This window comes from Phoca vitulina, unplaced genomic scaffold (genome assembly GCF_004348235.1).
Source record: "Phoca vitulina isolate PV1807 unplaced genomic scaffold, GSC_HSeal_1.0 scaffold14, whole genome shotgun sequence".
Classification (NCBI taxonomy): domain Eukaryota; kingdom Metazoa; phylum Chordata; class Mammalia; order Carnivora; family Phocidae; genus Phoca; species Phoca vitulina.
Window position 1 is genome coordinate 2,202,390 of NW_022589717.1, and position 16,627 is coordinate 2,219,016.

Sequence of the window (16,627 nt, forward strand, 5' to 3'; positions counted from 1 at the left end):
AGAGCTGGTGCTTGCCCAGATGCCCTTGGATCCTTTCCATCAGCTCTGTACCCATCCCATCTGTGTGCTTTGATGGCAGCTTGTACTGGGGACACTCAGAGGACGGCCCTTGGGCACTGGAGCAGCCTCACTTCCGTACTGAAGTTCCCCAGACAAACAGAGTAGTTGTGGGAATACAAAAGCCCAGTTCCTTTGTCTCCAGGCAGCACTAACAACTCTGAGGTGTAATCCAGGCTCCAGTGCACCTTGCAGAATCAGGTAGAATCTGAGAATTCACTTGACTTTATCCCCAGGCCTGGATTTCCCCTTTCCCAATCCTGCCTTCCATACTCCCTTTTCTGGTTTCTCTGGGAGCATTTCCTTAGTAAGCCACTTGCACCAGAATCCTTGACTCAGGATCTCCTTCTGGGAAAACCTGACCACTGACCAAGGATATTTACTGTTGTTTCGTTTCATTTTCTCCCTCCCCTCCCCTCCCCTTCCCTCCCCTCCCTTCCCCTCCCCTCTCCTCCCCTCCCCTCCCCTCCTCTCTTCTCTTCCCTTTCTTTCTCTCCCTTGTGAGTTATATTTGGGAAATTGTTTGAATTAAGATTATAGAGGGAAGACACACAGCAACACAAACTTTTCTTCTCCAAATCAACCATCTCTCAGCCTAATAGGAAGACTTAACATGATCAGAGCCATTTTAAAAACATAATTTTTAAAATGTTATTTTTGCCTAAGTTACCACAACCTACAATCTTCCTTTGTAGAACTGCTTAGTTTTTCCCTCCCTCATTTCCTTCCTTCCTTCCCTCCTTCCTCCTTCCCTCCCTGTTATCACTTAGCCAACTTTTCTCTCTCCATAGCCTTCTCCAAGTTTTGTATTTCTGTAAGTGCCATGTATTGTTCATCTGAAAGGGAATTTTTCTAAAACATCTTTTCTATCATTTATTTTCAATAATTGAATTTTAATTTTATTGAATTATAATATACGTAGAGAAAATGGTATAAATCATAAGTGTACAGCTCAATAAATACCTCCCCCTGGGTCAAGAAATACAGCATTACTAGTACCCCAGAAGTACCCCTTTATCAATTACTACCTTATTCTCCTCCCCAAGGATTACCACCAATGACCTTCTAATACTATTTATTAGTTTTGCCTGTTTTGAAACTTTATATAAATGGAATCATAAAATATGTATTTTTTGTCTAGCATTTTTGGTTAAACATTTGTGTTTCTTTTTTACAAAATGTTTATTTTAATTCAATTTAGTTAACACATAGTGTATTATTAGTTTCAGGCATAGTATTTAGTGATTCATCAGTTGCATATAACACCCAGTGCTTCTTACATCAAGTGCCCTCCTTTATGCCCATCACTGGACCCCCTTCTCCTCCAGCAACCCTCAGTTTATTTCCTATAGTTAAAGAGTCTCTTATGGTTTCCCTCCCTCTCTGTTTTTATCTTATTTTATTTATGTTTCTGAGATTCAGCCATATAGCTACTGTTCATTTTCTTGTTGCTGGGTTGAATCCTATTATACGATTATTCCATAATCTATTATTCATCTTTTAAACAAATAATTAATCCCATTTAAAGTATCTCCAAAATTGTCTTTCTGTTATAAAGAGTAAGCTCATCTTTTGGGTGCTGTCTTTGCTGTTAGAGCCTCAGAGAGAATTAAATTGTTGCAAAAAGATAATGCTCTAGAAAAAGTACATTAATGTACTCATAATTTTGTAGCATATATCATCTCTCCCTCCTAGCCATAATGAGTCAGCATTGCTTTGATTCATTCTGTGGTTCTCAGCCCTGACTACACACTAGAATCACCTCAAGAATTTTAAAAAATATTAATGACAAGGCCCTCAGACATTCTAATTTTATTTTAATTAAATACCCAGTAGTATATTTTTTAAGCTCTAAAGATGACTATAATGCATGCCAGGACCGAAAACCACTTGCTAATTTATTGACATTTGTTAGATGATTCATTTGAACTAACTCTGTTTCAACACTATACCTCCAAGAGAACTCTCTTTCATGTGACTGCTGCTCACCTTTGTAGTATTCCTCACTTAAATTCACTGGAAGTAACAAAAGATTCCACTGGATATAGGTTTTCATTCTACTTAAAACTATTCTCCTCAAGGGCTACTGGGTAGCTCAGTCAGTTGGGCGTCCCACTCTTGGTTTTGGCTCAGGTCATGATCTCATGGGTCTTGAGATCAAGCCCTTCGTCGGGCTCCACACTCAGGAGGGAGTCTTCTTGAGGATTCTCTCCCTCTGCCCCTCCCCCACTCTCTTTTTTTCCTCTCTCTCTCAAAAAATAAATAAATCTTTTAAAAAACTGTTTTTCTCCTCATCTGCCCCACACATGCCCCCCACCCATCCCCTTTCTCTGCTTTTCTTTCTCCAGAGCACTTTATTATCTCATTCAGAATGAATAAATAAAGGAAAACTAAAAAAAATAAAAGTGAAAAAAATAAAATAATTTGTACCATACAAGAAACTTTCTTGAAAATAATATTTTATTATGAATAAAGGTAGAAAAAGACATTTTTAGAGACTCACAAGTGGTTGTATGGATGCTTTGAATTTTCTATTTTTATAAAGGGAGAAGGAATATCATTTGGAAAATATAGAAGAGGTGTGGTCACATTCGATAAGAGGATGGGGATAAATTTTCAGAAGATACAAAGTACCCAGAGATCAGGGAGAAGCTATAAAAGAAAAAATTCAATAGTAACTCACTTGCATCATAAAGAAAAAGCAAACTATGTGTTGGGAATTAAAACCCTATAGGAGAACTCCAGTGCCAGCTATTGTAGAACCCACCAATTCTTTCTGCAAATTTTTCGTGATCTCATTCTATGTTCAAGGCATTGTTTTAGGTACCAGTTATATAACAGTGAACAAAACAAACAAAAATCTCTGCCCATATTGAGCTAACATTCTGGTGGGAGACAGTGACAATAAACACATAAATTATTAAAATATATATGTTGAGGATGGTAAGTGCTATAGAGAAAAATAAAGCAGTGGTATTTAGGAGAGTTGCAACTTAAAAGAGAATGGAACTACCTGATAGTAGTCAGAGAAGACCTGGTTGAGGAAGGACATGAAGGAGGGGAGGGAATGGACCATGTGGACATTTGGCAGGAGAGCATTCCAAACAGAGGAAACAAAAAATGCAACTGCCATAGGTGGGAGTGTTCTTGGAGTGTTGGAGACAGGAAAGAGTGCCAGTGTGGCTTGAGTTGAATAAGAAGAGTGAAAATGAGGTTAGAGAGGTGAGAGGTTGAGGGGACATGACCATGTAGCCCTTGTTGTAGGACTCAGGCTTTATCCTGAATGAGGTGGGAGCCATTAGAAGGTTTTGGGCTAAGGGTGACATATTCTGGTGTTTTAAAAGATCATTCAAGTTGCTTGTTGCAAATAGATTTTGGTGAGGTACAAGAACAAAATCAGGAGAACTATTTAGGAAAGTATTACAATCATCTAAGTGAGAGATTGTGGTGGTATTAAACAAAGTGGAATCTGGAGATAGTGACAGGTGGTTGGCTTCTAGAGATATTTTGAAAACAGAGTTGACTGGCTTTACTGATAATTGGATTCAGTCGGTAAGAGAAAGAGAGATGTCAAGGAAAATTTCAATGCATAGTTGTGCATTTTGTATTTGGTTCAGTTCAATTTTGTAAACATTTGTTTCTTACTATATGTTATCTACTGTATATAAGGCACTGTGCTAGCAAGATGCAGTTCCTTCTACCAAAGAGGCTTATGTTCTGGAAAGGGAAAGAGATGTATCTATCATTCAATAAATGTGTGTATACCACATTAAAACTAATAACCAAAATATGATCAAATCTAAAAGTGGGAAGAGATTAACACTGTCACAGAGATAAAGTAAGATGGTGATGGAAATCCTTCTGGAGGAAGTGATGACTAAGTTGAATATTGACAGATGCATGAGGATTTTTCTGGGTGTTGAGGAGTGATATTCCAGGGAGAGGACACTGCAAGTGCAAAGAAACCGAAGAATAAAACAACATGGCATGTCCAGAGAACTAGAAGCAGATTGGACTGGCTGGAATTTTGAAGTTCAAGGTGAAGAGAGCCCGGAAGCTGAGTGGAGCAGATGAAAAAGGGTCTTACGTGCCTAGCTTTAGGCCTGGGCTTTACTCCAGAGAAGAACCAATGAAGGGCTTTAAATAAGGAGAAACTGTGATTAATCAGAGTTACATTTTTTTTTAAAGACTTTATTTATTTATCTGACAGAGACACAGTGAGAGAGGGAACACAAGCAGGGGGAGTGGGAGAGGGAGAAGGAGGTTTCCTGCTGAGCAGGAGCAGGGACCCCGATGCAGGGATCGATCCCAGGACCCTGGGATCATGACCTGAGCCGAAGGCAGATGCTTAACCAACTGAGCCACCCAGGCACCCCCAGAGTTACATTTTATAAGATATTCCTGTGACCATGCAGAGATAGATTGGAAAGACGAGAAGGCAAGAGGCCAGAAACTCAATCAGAAGTTATAACCATTGCTGAAAGCCTGCATTAAGATAATGGCAGAGGGAGTAGAAAAGAAAGGATGTACTTAAGAGATAGAAATACCAGGGCCCAATGACCAATTGGTTATAATGAATGAGAGAGAAGGCAGAGTCTGGGAGGCTGGAGATACATTCCCATTAAGATTAGGGAACACTGAAAAATAGGGGAGGTTATGGAAGTGGGAAACAGTGATGAGATTAATTTTGACATGTTGAAATGAAGGGCCTGGAGGATAAAGATGGAAATTTTCAGGGAGAAGTTGGATATAGGGGCCTGGGAATCAGCAGAGAGATCTGGCCTTTACCTATAGATTTGTGGGTCAACAACATAGAGAGGGTTTTTTAAAACACCAAGAACCCATTGGACTATTGAGAGAAGAGGTTTAAAGTGAAAAGGTGACCAGGACAGAATCCTTAGGCATATCAACTTCTAACGGGAGGATACAGGAAAGCAAACCAACAACTGACATTGAGAATGTGTGGTAAGAGAGGTAAGACAAGAACCAGGAGAAGGAGGGCCCTTCAGAGTCAAAGAAGGAAAAGAGAGAAAGATTAAAGTTAGCAAAAGCCATGATAAAATCAAGTAAGATAAGGATTTAGGCACATTTATGAGTTGGGTAATTTGAAGGTCATCATTGACCTGACAAAGGGCAATTTTGATACAGTGATAGGGTATAGGATGTTAGAAATCAGATTATAGTGATTTAATGAATGAATGAATAGAAGTTGAGGGAGTATAGACACATGTAAAGACTACTCTTTCAATGAGCTTAACTGTGAATTCCAAATCTCTCCCTCCTCATGAGGTGAGGCTATTCCTGGACTAACCTGTGGACTAGAATAGGTGGAGGCAGATACTGAAAGCAGATGAGTGTTCAGAACTAGGCATGAAGTGGGAAAATAACTCTAGTAAGCCAGGTAGGGAAGTTTGAAAGTATTCCCAAAGATGAGGGGCCAGATTTTTTTTTTTTTTTTTTTAAGATTTTATTTATTTATTTGACAGAGAGAGACACAGTGAGAGAGGGAACACAAGCAGGGGGAGAGGGAGAAGCAGGCTTCCCGCTGAGCAGGGAGCCCGATGCGGGCCTCCATCCCAGGACCCTGGGATCATGACCTGAGCCGAAGGCAGACGCTTAATGACTGAGCCACCCAGGCGCCCGAGGGGCCAGATCTTGTGTCTGAAGCTGGAATAGGAGACCAAGATTAAAACAGCTAGGGAGGGAGTTTGTAGGCAGCTACTTGAGAAGATTGCTGGGTCTGAAGTTCAAGGGACTGATCAGAGGCCTAAGCTCTGGGGGTGGGGTGGGGGGTGGGGGCAAAGGGGAATTAATAAACTGAGAGAATGGGGAGGGGCAAAGGCCTGGCTGTTGTGATGGGATCTTGAGATGGATGTCTTGAGAACTAAGAGACTAGCAGGTGATGGCTTTGTATATGTAAGGATTTCACACAGAAAATAGTTCCAGGCAATAAAGTCTGGCACATGGCCATGAGAATGGGATGATGACAGGATAAAAGATGTAGGTGTTTGGAACTGAGGTAGTCAAGGTTCTGGGAAGTAGCAGTGTTGGTGGAATCTTCCCCATGGGCACTGAAGTTACCCAAGATGATGGCAGAAGTTGAATTCAAGGGAAAGAACATGCCTAACTCCCCAGGAAAGATGAAGGAGTGACCAGGAGAGGACAATCAATAACAAGTAAGGCGACAGAAAAGCTAAATGGAATAAATGTCAAAGCAGGAAAGAGTTTTAAATAAGAGTGTACACACAACGGGCATTGGGAAGGATATCTTCAAGTCTTCTAGGACTTGCCATACATTTGGGAAAGTTGCAAAAGGAAGTGGTATCCTTAAGGCAGAGACAGGAGTGGAAGGTTCCATTTCAGTGAAGTATGTAAGGAGAGAAGATTGTCTTTGTAATATATGTATAAAAACAATATGCTCCCAGAAACTGAGGATCATCTTTTATTTTATGCTAAGGCTATTGAATTAAGGGTTTCCAGGGAATCACAAAGACAGTAATATGATTTAATATGATCAAGTCTTAAATAAGAAGCCATGAACATAAACATTTAAAACCAAATATATAATAAATAATTAAGTTATAAAGTACATAGTTTGCATTAAAACTAAATTCTCAGATGCAAATGTAAATACAACAGAGCAATAATATAGAATAATAATGCTACAATTTTATACAAGTGTCCAAAAAAGACACTTTCAGCTACAATAGTAAAAATCATGATTAATTTTCCCTGAATTTCCGTGACCTACTGCAATGTTCTTCTGTCTTTCTTTTCTTCCTTCCTTCCTTCTTTTTTTTTTTTGAACATCTCTTTTGTTCCTGCAGTGAGTGTTGCTACAAATGCTATTGAATATGATTGTATAACTGAACATTAGATTCAGTAAAAATTTTACTCAAAAGTATGGTCAGATGTTCCCATAAGAGTATCCAGAACTTTAGAAACTCATAAACACATAAAGCTCTAAAAAAAAGACAGAATAGACCTTAGAGATTCAGTCCAACACCCTCATTCTACAGAAAAGGAAATGGAAACCCCCAAAATTTAAGCAAGTGACCATGATTTCACAGCCAGCAAAATTTCAGGCCTCCTATATCACCATCCATAGGTGAAAGTAATGTTTATAGGTAAGCCTTATATCCCTTTTGAGGGCTAGGTAAGCCTTGAACACAGAGGAGTGAAGATGGAGCTGTTCAAGTTTTACTTCTTCATCTTGTTTATTCCAATGCAGTGCTTTTCTTGGGGTGTTGCTAGGATCTTTACCCGAGTCTTTAAACTCAGTTTTAGTGAAGGCTCTTAACCAACACCCCATTAAATTATTTTTACTTTTAAGGTAGAATCTCTGGTCAAAGGATTAGAACAGAGATTTTTAACAGTAAACACCAAAATAAATACATTATTTTAAATATAAAATCACAGTGTCAAAGAAGTCAACAACTATAAAGCCAGAAACAAGAAATACAGACTTCACCCTTCCCTAGTCAACTTTGTGGCTGCTTTCTACTTTTATCCCAACAGTCTGGGCTGGTACCATTTGATACATAGGTAGGCTCTCCATGCATATTATCATCATTATTGTTTACATGACCCCTCTGTAATAACATTATTGTTTACATGATCCCTCTTTAATAACATTTTAAAAATTTTAAAACAGAATACCTTGTTTCTGATGATACAACATTTCATTGAGAGTTGATGAAATCACGGATGGCTAATATATCTTCTAGAACTATAAATTTATCTGTACTTGTTTTTAAAATACTTTTAAGTAGATAATTTTCTCTTCTCAGAACATACAGTGTTTCCCATCCCATATCCTCTTGCACATTCACAGCCATTTTAACAATAAGAGATTCTCAAATAGCTTATAATGTTCTAGGAAAAATTTTATTTTTCTAGAGTTTTTAACTTCATATTTAAATAAACTCTGCTGGAGTTGATATGAAATGGCAGTTAGAGCAGGCTGCTTATTTTTACTATCCATGGTTGAAAAGATTGGAATGTTTAGGCAAAAGTCTGTTTTCTATGAGGAGAGGAGTCTTGGCCTCTTGATGTGTCTCCTGATTTTGATCTTATATAGGTGATTGAATTTGTCTTATGTAAAGTATGCAAGCACAAGGTGTCTGTCACTTTAAAAAGAAGAAAGAAAAGAAAGGAAGAATGAAAGGTGACAGACATTTGGAGTTACTAGCTCACTCCCATATAATGATTATAACAATTTGAGATGAGAGCTACAAGACTTTTTTTAATGTATTTTGTTCCAGAAGACCACCTGATGTATGTCCCTCTATAGGTTTTAATTGCCATTTCCACAAGCTTGAAATGTTAGCTTATAAGGGGACTTGAACTGGGAAAGTTACTATTAAACCCACTTAAAGAAAAAAAAGACTAACGAGTGTATTCCATAAATACATTCATATCTATAGCACTTAAATATTTTTGATAAATCCCAATAAAGGAATAAGACTTTTTTGTAGCCATCTACTAAAACTGTCCCCTGGCACATAAATAAACTATATATTTATACATTAGACATTCTGAGATAAAAAGTAAACTCTTCAGATATACATTTTTAAACACTCAGTTTTCACTTCCTTAAAAGAATAAAGACCAATTTTTCATCTTGACTCTATGCTTCTCTATTTCTCAGCTTGAATGAAGGTATATAACTTTTAAGTTATGATCATCAGAGATCTCATTCTTGTGGTAATCAAGATCAAGGTAAAGATAAGATCAATAAATTCCCAAATTACATTTTTGGTAAAAAATTTTAAGCTTCTTCCCCAATAAAGAAATGTCATAGTTGGGCAAAATAATATAAAGTAAAAACTTTAGAAACCATAGAAATCCATAACATAGGAAATCAAACTCTAATTGAGTAGAAAGCTTTTTCAAGTTGACTAAAACAGAGCATGTGATCACACTTAAGTATTGCATTGTAATTGGGGGGAAATAATCCTGACTTTGAACACTTATCTGAGTCTTTTCCCCCATCACTAATATGTTGTACTCTTCCATTTAGAAACCAAGAAGTGAGTTTCACTACTGTGTTAGAGTATGTAATATAGTGTCCAGCTTCAAGTTAGATCCTCAGGAACCTTCATATCTCATGTGTTCTAGGAGAGATGCTGATGAATCATCTGTGGAAATAATATACCATGAGTAATATAAACATAAGAAGCAATCTGGATAGATAAATATGAAGTAGAAAATCAAATATAATTGCAGTTACATACCCTTTGGATGAGTGATTTCAGTCTTTCTAGGAATTCTTTGGGTGGTGTTTTCTCATAAGAATCACATGAGGGGCATGTCTAGAAATCAATGAAAGAGTAACATTCTCCTTTAAAACATTTTTTCTATTTAATAAAATGTTCAGTTAAAATTTATTTATTTATTTTTAAAGATTTTATTTATTTATTTGACAGAGAGGTAGAGCCAGAGAGCACAAGTGGAGGGGATGGCAGAGGGAGAGGGAGAAGCAGGCTCCCCACTGAGCAGGGAGCCCGATGGAGGGCTCGATCGATCCCAGGACCCTGGGATCATGACCTGAGCTGAAGGCAGACGCTTAACCATCTAAGCCACCCAGGCACCCCCAAAAGTTTTTTTTCCAATTAGAAATATAAATCATGTTCTCTGAAAAAAATTCAAGACGTGCATAAAATTGTTCAGGAAGAAACAATGGGAAAAATCACTTGTAATCCTATCCTCAGAGATAACCACTGCAGTCTTTGGATGTATATCCTTCCAGTAATGGCTTTTTCTTTGCATTTATGTTTTTTACACTGGAAGGTAATTTGCTTTATTTACACTCAACATGTCACAAGCATTCCCTACATGTTAAATATTCTTCAAAAATATGATACGTAATGGTTGCTTTGTATTCCGACATTGGATCAAACTATTATTATTTTTGGACACATAGGTTGTTCTAACTTTTCATTATTGAATACAATGCTGCAAGAACATTTCTGAATAATTTTTATATGCATCTTTATTTGATTTGATAAATTTCTAGAAGTAGAATTACTAAATTAAAGGAATAAAAATTTTTGTCTCTTGATGTATATTGTAAAAAAGGTTTACTTCTCTTCCTGCAGGCCATTCTCACTATTGTTGGGTATTGTTAAAAATTTTAATTGGAAAGAAGTAGAATTTCTGAAACTTCCATTTATTTGATTATAGGGAGACTGAACAATTTTTCATATGTATATTGCCCACTTATATTTCTTTTAAAAAAATTCTAGGTTTTTCTTCTTTATCCTTATTCTTTTTGAGAGCAAACACCAGGCCACTGCTTGGTATTCAGCATCTCTAAGTCAGTTTGATGCTGTGGTGAGAGCGTTTGACTGAAAGGTAGGAGATATAAGTTCTAGTTCTCATTCTACCACTTAGTAATTGCAAGGCTTGGGACAAGTCACTTAACCTCTTTAGGTCTCATTTTCCCATCTACCAAATGAAGGCGCTTAACAAGAGAGTTCTAAGCTCAGTGCCAGCACTGCCATTTCCATGAGTCTTTGCTGTTGTGTTGCAAAGACGGGCTCAGCTCCTTTCTTTCTGAGAAAAGTTTTAGAGGGATACTCTTCACATTGCAACTTGGCTAAGCAATTATAGGAAATAAAAGTCATTTTGATAATGTCACTAAGATTTCATGTGAATCACGTGTAAAATTCCTTGGAGGAGAGAGAACTGATTAAAAAGATATTTTAGAGTAATTTATCTTATGTGTTTATCCACTGGTTTTGATTGGTTCTTGAATTAGTCATGAGAGTATCAGCATTGCTTATGAGTTGGCATAAGAAGAGATATACAAGAGGGTATATCTAGTAGGACCTCCTAAAACCAGGGACTATTAAAATTCTCCAGTCAAATAATGAAGTCTATCTATTTAAATGTAGTACTGACTATGATTGTACAGGACAATAATATTTTTTAAGAGAAGAAGGCAAAGTGTGAGATTTTTCTTAGTCTTTTGTAGGCTCTCTTTTCTTGTGGGAAAACTGGGATCTAGGTCCTGTTAATAAGAATACAAGTTACATGTGGCCATATAAATGATAGAAAAATATTTAACTCCTAAGTCACAATTGGATTCTTCACCTTGGGAAGTTATATTAACTTACTCTAGCTGCCAGCGACTTTTAGCAAATTCTAAACAGACTTTCTGGGCACTTTCAAGTCTGTGGATTTGGAAGAGGTGACTCCACTTCTCAAAATACACCAGATATGATAACATGTAACTGGAAGGAAGGCACCGGAATCTCTGGCTACAAGTGTGTTTGTTTGTGTGTTATATCATGTAAGGGATATAGTTAGTAAATACAAATAAGATAGATGACAAATGACAGTCTTACTGGTCTGTGTTTCTGTCTTCTGCCTGCATTTGTGGGAGGTAGTTTCCTCTTCAGCTGTTTAGTTAATACATTGATTATCTGTTCATTGCCTCCCATATTTGTTGCCTTTAGTTGGGCCTTCTGAAAACATGAAAAAGCTGACCGCTCACAATGTCTCTGAAAGAGAAGGAATTTGTATAGATGTTAGCAAAACAAAAGTTATTCAGAAAGTAAAAATGACCTTCCCGATCCTCTTTTTCTACTTCTATTATGGTGTATTAGATCACATTTATTTTAGCAGATGGTGAGGAATGAGTTCACATCCTACTTAATCTTTGGGCTGAAGAGAAGAAGGTGCCTGCAATGCAAAATTTCACCCCATATTAGGGAAGAAAGAACATATCCCTGCCTCATAGGCAAGAGGGAGGAGCCTCACTTTTCCACAGCTCTTTATTCCTAATTCCATTTGAAGTCTGGGTGGTAGGCAGGATCTTTGTGTTTTGTGAGGGAGAGTGGGCTTGGTTTTAGAACAAATTTTCTAAAAGTGACACTGTGACTGGTTGCAGCTTTGGGTGAGATATGCTGTAATCCAATTAACAATCTCTTTTATTTGTTTTTTTGTTTCTCTCTACAGTGTACATGGGAGCATCTAACAGTGACATTGAGCAGCATCTTATCTTGTACAACACCTGGCATCATGTCTTCTTGCTGGCAAGTGCTTAATAAATAGGTGTGGAGTTGACAAATGAAGTAAATGAGTGAAAACCCCTACTTTGGGAAAAGGAAGTGGCTACCTACCTCTGATGGCATATTCCACATCTAAGATTCAATACACCTGCGATAGACTACACATGACTCTTCTAAAATCCTATTCACACTCTTAGGTCAGTTAGGGTAGGATTCTGCCTGAATCAAGCAGTCAAGGAACAGAATTTGAGACTTGCCCAACCAATGTGAGGGAAGACCGTTCCTTAGAAACTAAGGGTAGTGTCTCAAAGAAGGGAGAAGTGGACAGAACAAGGATCAAAACCTTGTCTCTTGGTTTAGTCAAATAACTACTGAGTAGTGAATAAGTCAAAAATCTTAAAAAAACGAACTAAAAAGAAAATGGAATTTATTGGAAGAACAAAATTTTAAACTGACTTGTTGAAAACATTTTAATGCTGATCTAAGAACTTGTATCCAAGTTTCTTTTTTCTTTCAGCAAATGCGTGTATATTAGGCTCTTCAACCCCTAGCCCACCCCACCCTAGTTGCTGTGGCTTCATTTCCCTAATGCGTATGGAAGTCACTGCCATATAACCAGAAACCTCAATTTCTCTCAGTCCCTGCAAGGGCAGTTCCATATATAACAAAATTACCTGAGGCTTCTCATGGACAATCAGCTGAAAATAGCATCTGGCCTGCTTTGCATTTTCCAACCCATATGCTTACCCAGTATGAATGTTGATTAATACCATGCATCTTTAAGACACAACCTCATCAGGTTTGCTTTGCATACGTAGCCACAAGCCGAGAACCAGCTTATCTGGTTTCCTTATATCAGAGCAGCTTGCCTCTCGCATAAGGGCAAGGTATCCTTTCCATATGTTTGCCAAAATGCTTATTTAATAGAAACTATTTATAAATGTTAATTATAGCACTTTTTTTTCCTTGAAAACCACATGTTCGTGTTTGTTGAAGTTTTTTCTTTTCTCTTCTTTTTGACCACAACCGGCTTAACTTACTGGAAAAAAATAATATTCATATTTAAAGAGGTAAATTTTCCAGCTGAAACTGAAAACACTAACTGCTTCATCCGTGATGATCTGAGAAACCAGCATTTCTCACAGACGCCCATTTTGCTGAGTTAACATTTACATGTGTATGTTGAAAGAAAGTTATGTTCCAAAGAAGTATAGGGGCCCTACCAAATGAACTCCCTTGATACTGCCAGGAATGGTCAAGATCCGTGATGAGTTTATACCTGAGAAAGCTTTTCTGAAAGCCTCTGAATGGCATCTGGACACTGATGCCCATATCGACAGCTGTGCTGTCTCTCCTGCCCTTCCTTGTTCACCTGTGTCAGCAAACAGTGGTATGTTGCTTTGTGCTCTCTGCAAGCAGCAGAGCAGTCCCTGGTGATGTGCGGTCCAGGACAAATAGCTGCTGGATTTGGCTTCAGATGCACATCAAAGGCAGCCTCAAAGAGGAAAAGAAGTGGAAGAGCTGTCCTGCTAACTGCCTTAAGGATGAACCAAGAAGGGGCATGAAGAGATTAATCTTGCTTCAGGCAGCCTCAGGTGCCCTGTCACTGGATGAACCCAAATTCATGCAGAGCACCACCATCTGGGAGTATAACAATTATTTTCCTTTGCTGTGCCTCGGTGGCAGCAAACTATGAGGGCAAGGCTTTGATTCCTTCATCCTTGAACACATGGTAACATGAAGAGTTTTGTGTCCCACACTAGTATTGCAGAAGAGAGGGAGAAGTACGGAAGTCAAAAGCAAGAGTAACAAACAAAGAGAACAGACAAGTGCTGCTTTTGCAAGGGAGCACATTTGGCTTTGTTGTTTTGCAATCGAGTGTTTGAATATATTTACCTCCATATAGCTTTTTTTTAACACCCCTCACAGAAAGGCCTTGGCCACTCACACTAGGAAGTCTTGGGTGAGATTACCTTCGTCCCACACACAAGCCAGGCTTATATCAGGGTTTCTCAATAACACACTATTGACATTTTGGGCTAGATAATTCTTTGTTGTTAGGACTGTCCTGTGCATTCTAAAATGTTTAGTAGCATCTCTGGACTCTACTAGATGCCAATAGAAACCACTTCCCTACACACAACTGTGACAACCAAAAATTTCTCCAGACAATGTCAGATGTTCTCAGGGGGCAAAAGCATTACCAGTTGAGGACCACTGGTTATGTAATTAGAAAGAAAGAGAATGATGCCTGGCAAGGCCAATTAGGGATCGGAGATAATCACTATGTATCAAGATTTACATGCAACATGTAAGTGAATTTATTTTCCTTAAACTTTTTAATCTTTTCAAATCTCTTATAGACCCTGCTTTGATGCTAGCCCTAGAAAACTTGATAGAAAGCTACCGTGGCCTTGAACTATTTTCTTTCTTCCTAAGTTTGCCTGCCAGCATAGCTTAAAGATCTTAGTTACACCATTTCTCACTTGTATCATAACTAGCATTGTTGGATAAGATTGTCGGATAGATAGAGTGTCACTGAGACAAAATCTTCTCATTATGATGTAAGATAAAAAAAAAAAAAATCTCTATCTCCAACAAAGCATAGATACCTAACAAAGGAAGTACCCACGGGATCAACTCAAGTTAGAAAATGGGAAATCTTCCTTATTTCTCATTTTGCAAGTTACAGACAGAGCTGGTGCAAAAGGACTCTAAACACAACAGTTAAACAAAATACGTGAGATACTGAAAATGCATGTTTTGATAATTAGGTCATGATTAAGAAATATTCTCACTTATTGGAAAAGTCTTTCCAATAAGCTGAATGTGCTACTTTCATTTTAGATGCTGCTTATTAGAAAAGGACCTAGTAAATGAGAGTGGTTAGGTTCAGAGCTAGAGAGTGAATTTTAGAGAAAAGCAATAGTTGTGACTCATTCACTTTCTAAACTTTTACACATAGTCATTTACGATAATTGTTTTTTTTGCAATGTATCTTTATATGTCTCCCCCTTTGTAGTGTCCTAATTACTGGTAGCACTTTTATAGTAACTCTAATTTATGCAGTTAAAGGTCTGTGACAATGAAAATATTTCCCCAATTGCATTTATCTCTTCAGGGTACCAGACGTGAAGACTAGAGCGAAGTTACCAAGGAAAAGATCAGCACGCAGCACTCTTGAACTATATCCTAGATGTTTTCTTCCTGGGACCTAATGGATTTGAATGGCTTAAGAGAATGGGATGAGTTTGTGAAAATAGTCCTTTTGAAAGACCTCTCCAAAGGCCAAAGACAAGACTCACTGAGGCCAAGGTATATGGGAATTATATTCTAAAGGACAGCCCTGATTTCGTCCATGCTGTGCCTGTAATCTATTCTTACTTTTTTCTTTCCTTCTCTTTCTTCCTTCCTTTCTTTTCTTTCTTTTTTGTCATTAAAAGGTGAATTCTGCTTCTTCTGGTCTGTATTTCTTAGATAGGTTTGCCAAGGGCTCTTAAAATGTAATTAGTTGGTCATTGTTCAGAAACTGATCATAGTATAGTTTTTTTTATTCTGTCACAACAATACTACTTGGAAGTACTCTTAGAGATATTTGGAGATAAAAATATATTTTGTAAGGTAATGCAGTGTTTATTGGTTGGCTTGTTGGTAAATCAATGAGTGTTTGACCAAAATAGGAATAACTCTTTTACCAACTATTAAACTCCCAAACTCACTGAAATTAAGTAGATTCCTAAATAATTATGCTAATGCCTTTCTTAGTTGGATTTTAAAACTTGTACCACATATATTTTCACAAATAAATTCAACTGGTCTTACCTTTACATCTTCTGGAGCTGGCAGAGATTCAGGGTCCTAGAGCAAAAGAAAATTAGTTCTGGATTATTTTTATAAGTCAAAAAGTTCCTTTTCTATTAATTGAAGAATATTATTTAAATTTTGTTGTGACAAGTATGGCCTTACCAAGTCATTCACATAATTTTTCAGCTGATCAACAATATCTATAAGTTGACGCAATCTAATCAAGAGGAGATCTTGCTCTTGGAAGCTTGATTTATGGGCCACTGTCCCCAAGAAGATGACCATCAGGCAGATGACTATCTTCTCCATGTTGCCAGCACTAGATCTCATAAGTGCCAGTAGAGCAAGACCTTGGTCCCAGTTTTCACTGCAGTTTGACTGTGAACAGGTTGTCAGTAAAGCTACCTATTTATTCATCCTTCAGGGAGAGGTAAAGCCCTCCCATTGCAGCCTGGAAATCTTTGTAAAATGGATGAATGTGAGTAACTCTTTTTTCTTTTCCACTGGCTAGGTATACGTGTGCATGTGCTAATGCGTGGGGGCAGGGATTGATGGAGTCAACGAAATGTGCCCCATCTGCATCTTAGACAGGAAAAAGAGAAATGGGTGAATTCCAATTTTCAGCATGAATCAAGAAGTGTGCATGGTAAACAGTAGGTACTACAAAACTTCAAAGAAGTAAACAAAAACACTTTGATCTCTCTTTCTCTGCCTCCTTTAGCATCTTACCTGTTCCCTCTGACAGTCAT

General features: G+C 37.8%; 1 protein-coding gene across 1 annotated transcript; it reads right to left on the reverse strand.

Moving 5' to 3' along the window:
• Window positions 1-9,173: 9,173 nt before the first annotated feature.
• IL21 (interleukin 21) lies at window positions 9,174-16,208 on the reverse strand. The gene is made up of 5 exons (XM_032412714.1): window positions 16,041-16,208; window positions 15,897-15,932; window positions 11,409-11,564; window positions 9,294-9,371; window positions 9,174-9,197 (listed from the first exon to the last, which is right to left on the reverse strand). Exons 1-5 carry the CDS (start codon window positions 16,206-16,208, stop codon window positions 9,174-9,176), a joined length of 462 nt encoding a protein of 153 aa, XP_032268605.1.
• Between the last annotated feature and the right edge of the window lie 419 nt (window positions 16,209-16,627).

Bases quoted from the DNA above. Each gene is read 5' to 3' on its own strand.
- IL21 (XM_032412714.1), bottom strand. From the start codon at position 16,208: ATGAGATCTAGTGCTGGCAACATGGAGAAGATAGTCATCTGCCTGATG. The intron at 9,372-11,408 runs GTAAGACTGTCA...ATTGATTTCTAG, and splicing joins GAAGACAGAAACACAGACCA to ACATGCCCCTCATGTGATTC. The intron at 9,198-9,293 runs GTATGTAACTGC...TTATTTCCACAG, and splicing joins TGAAATCACTCATCCAAAGG to ATGATTCATCAGCATCTCTC.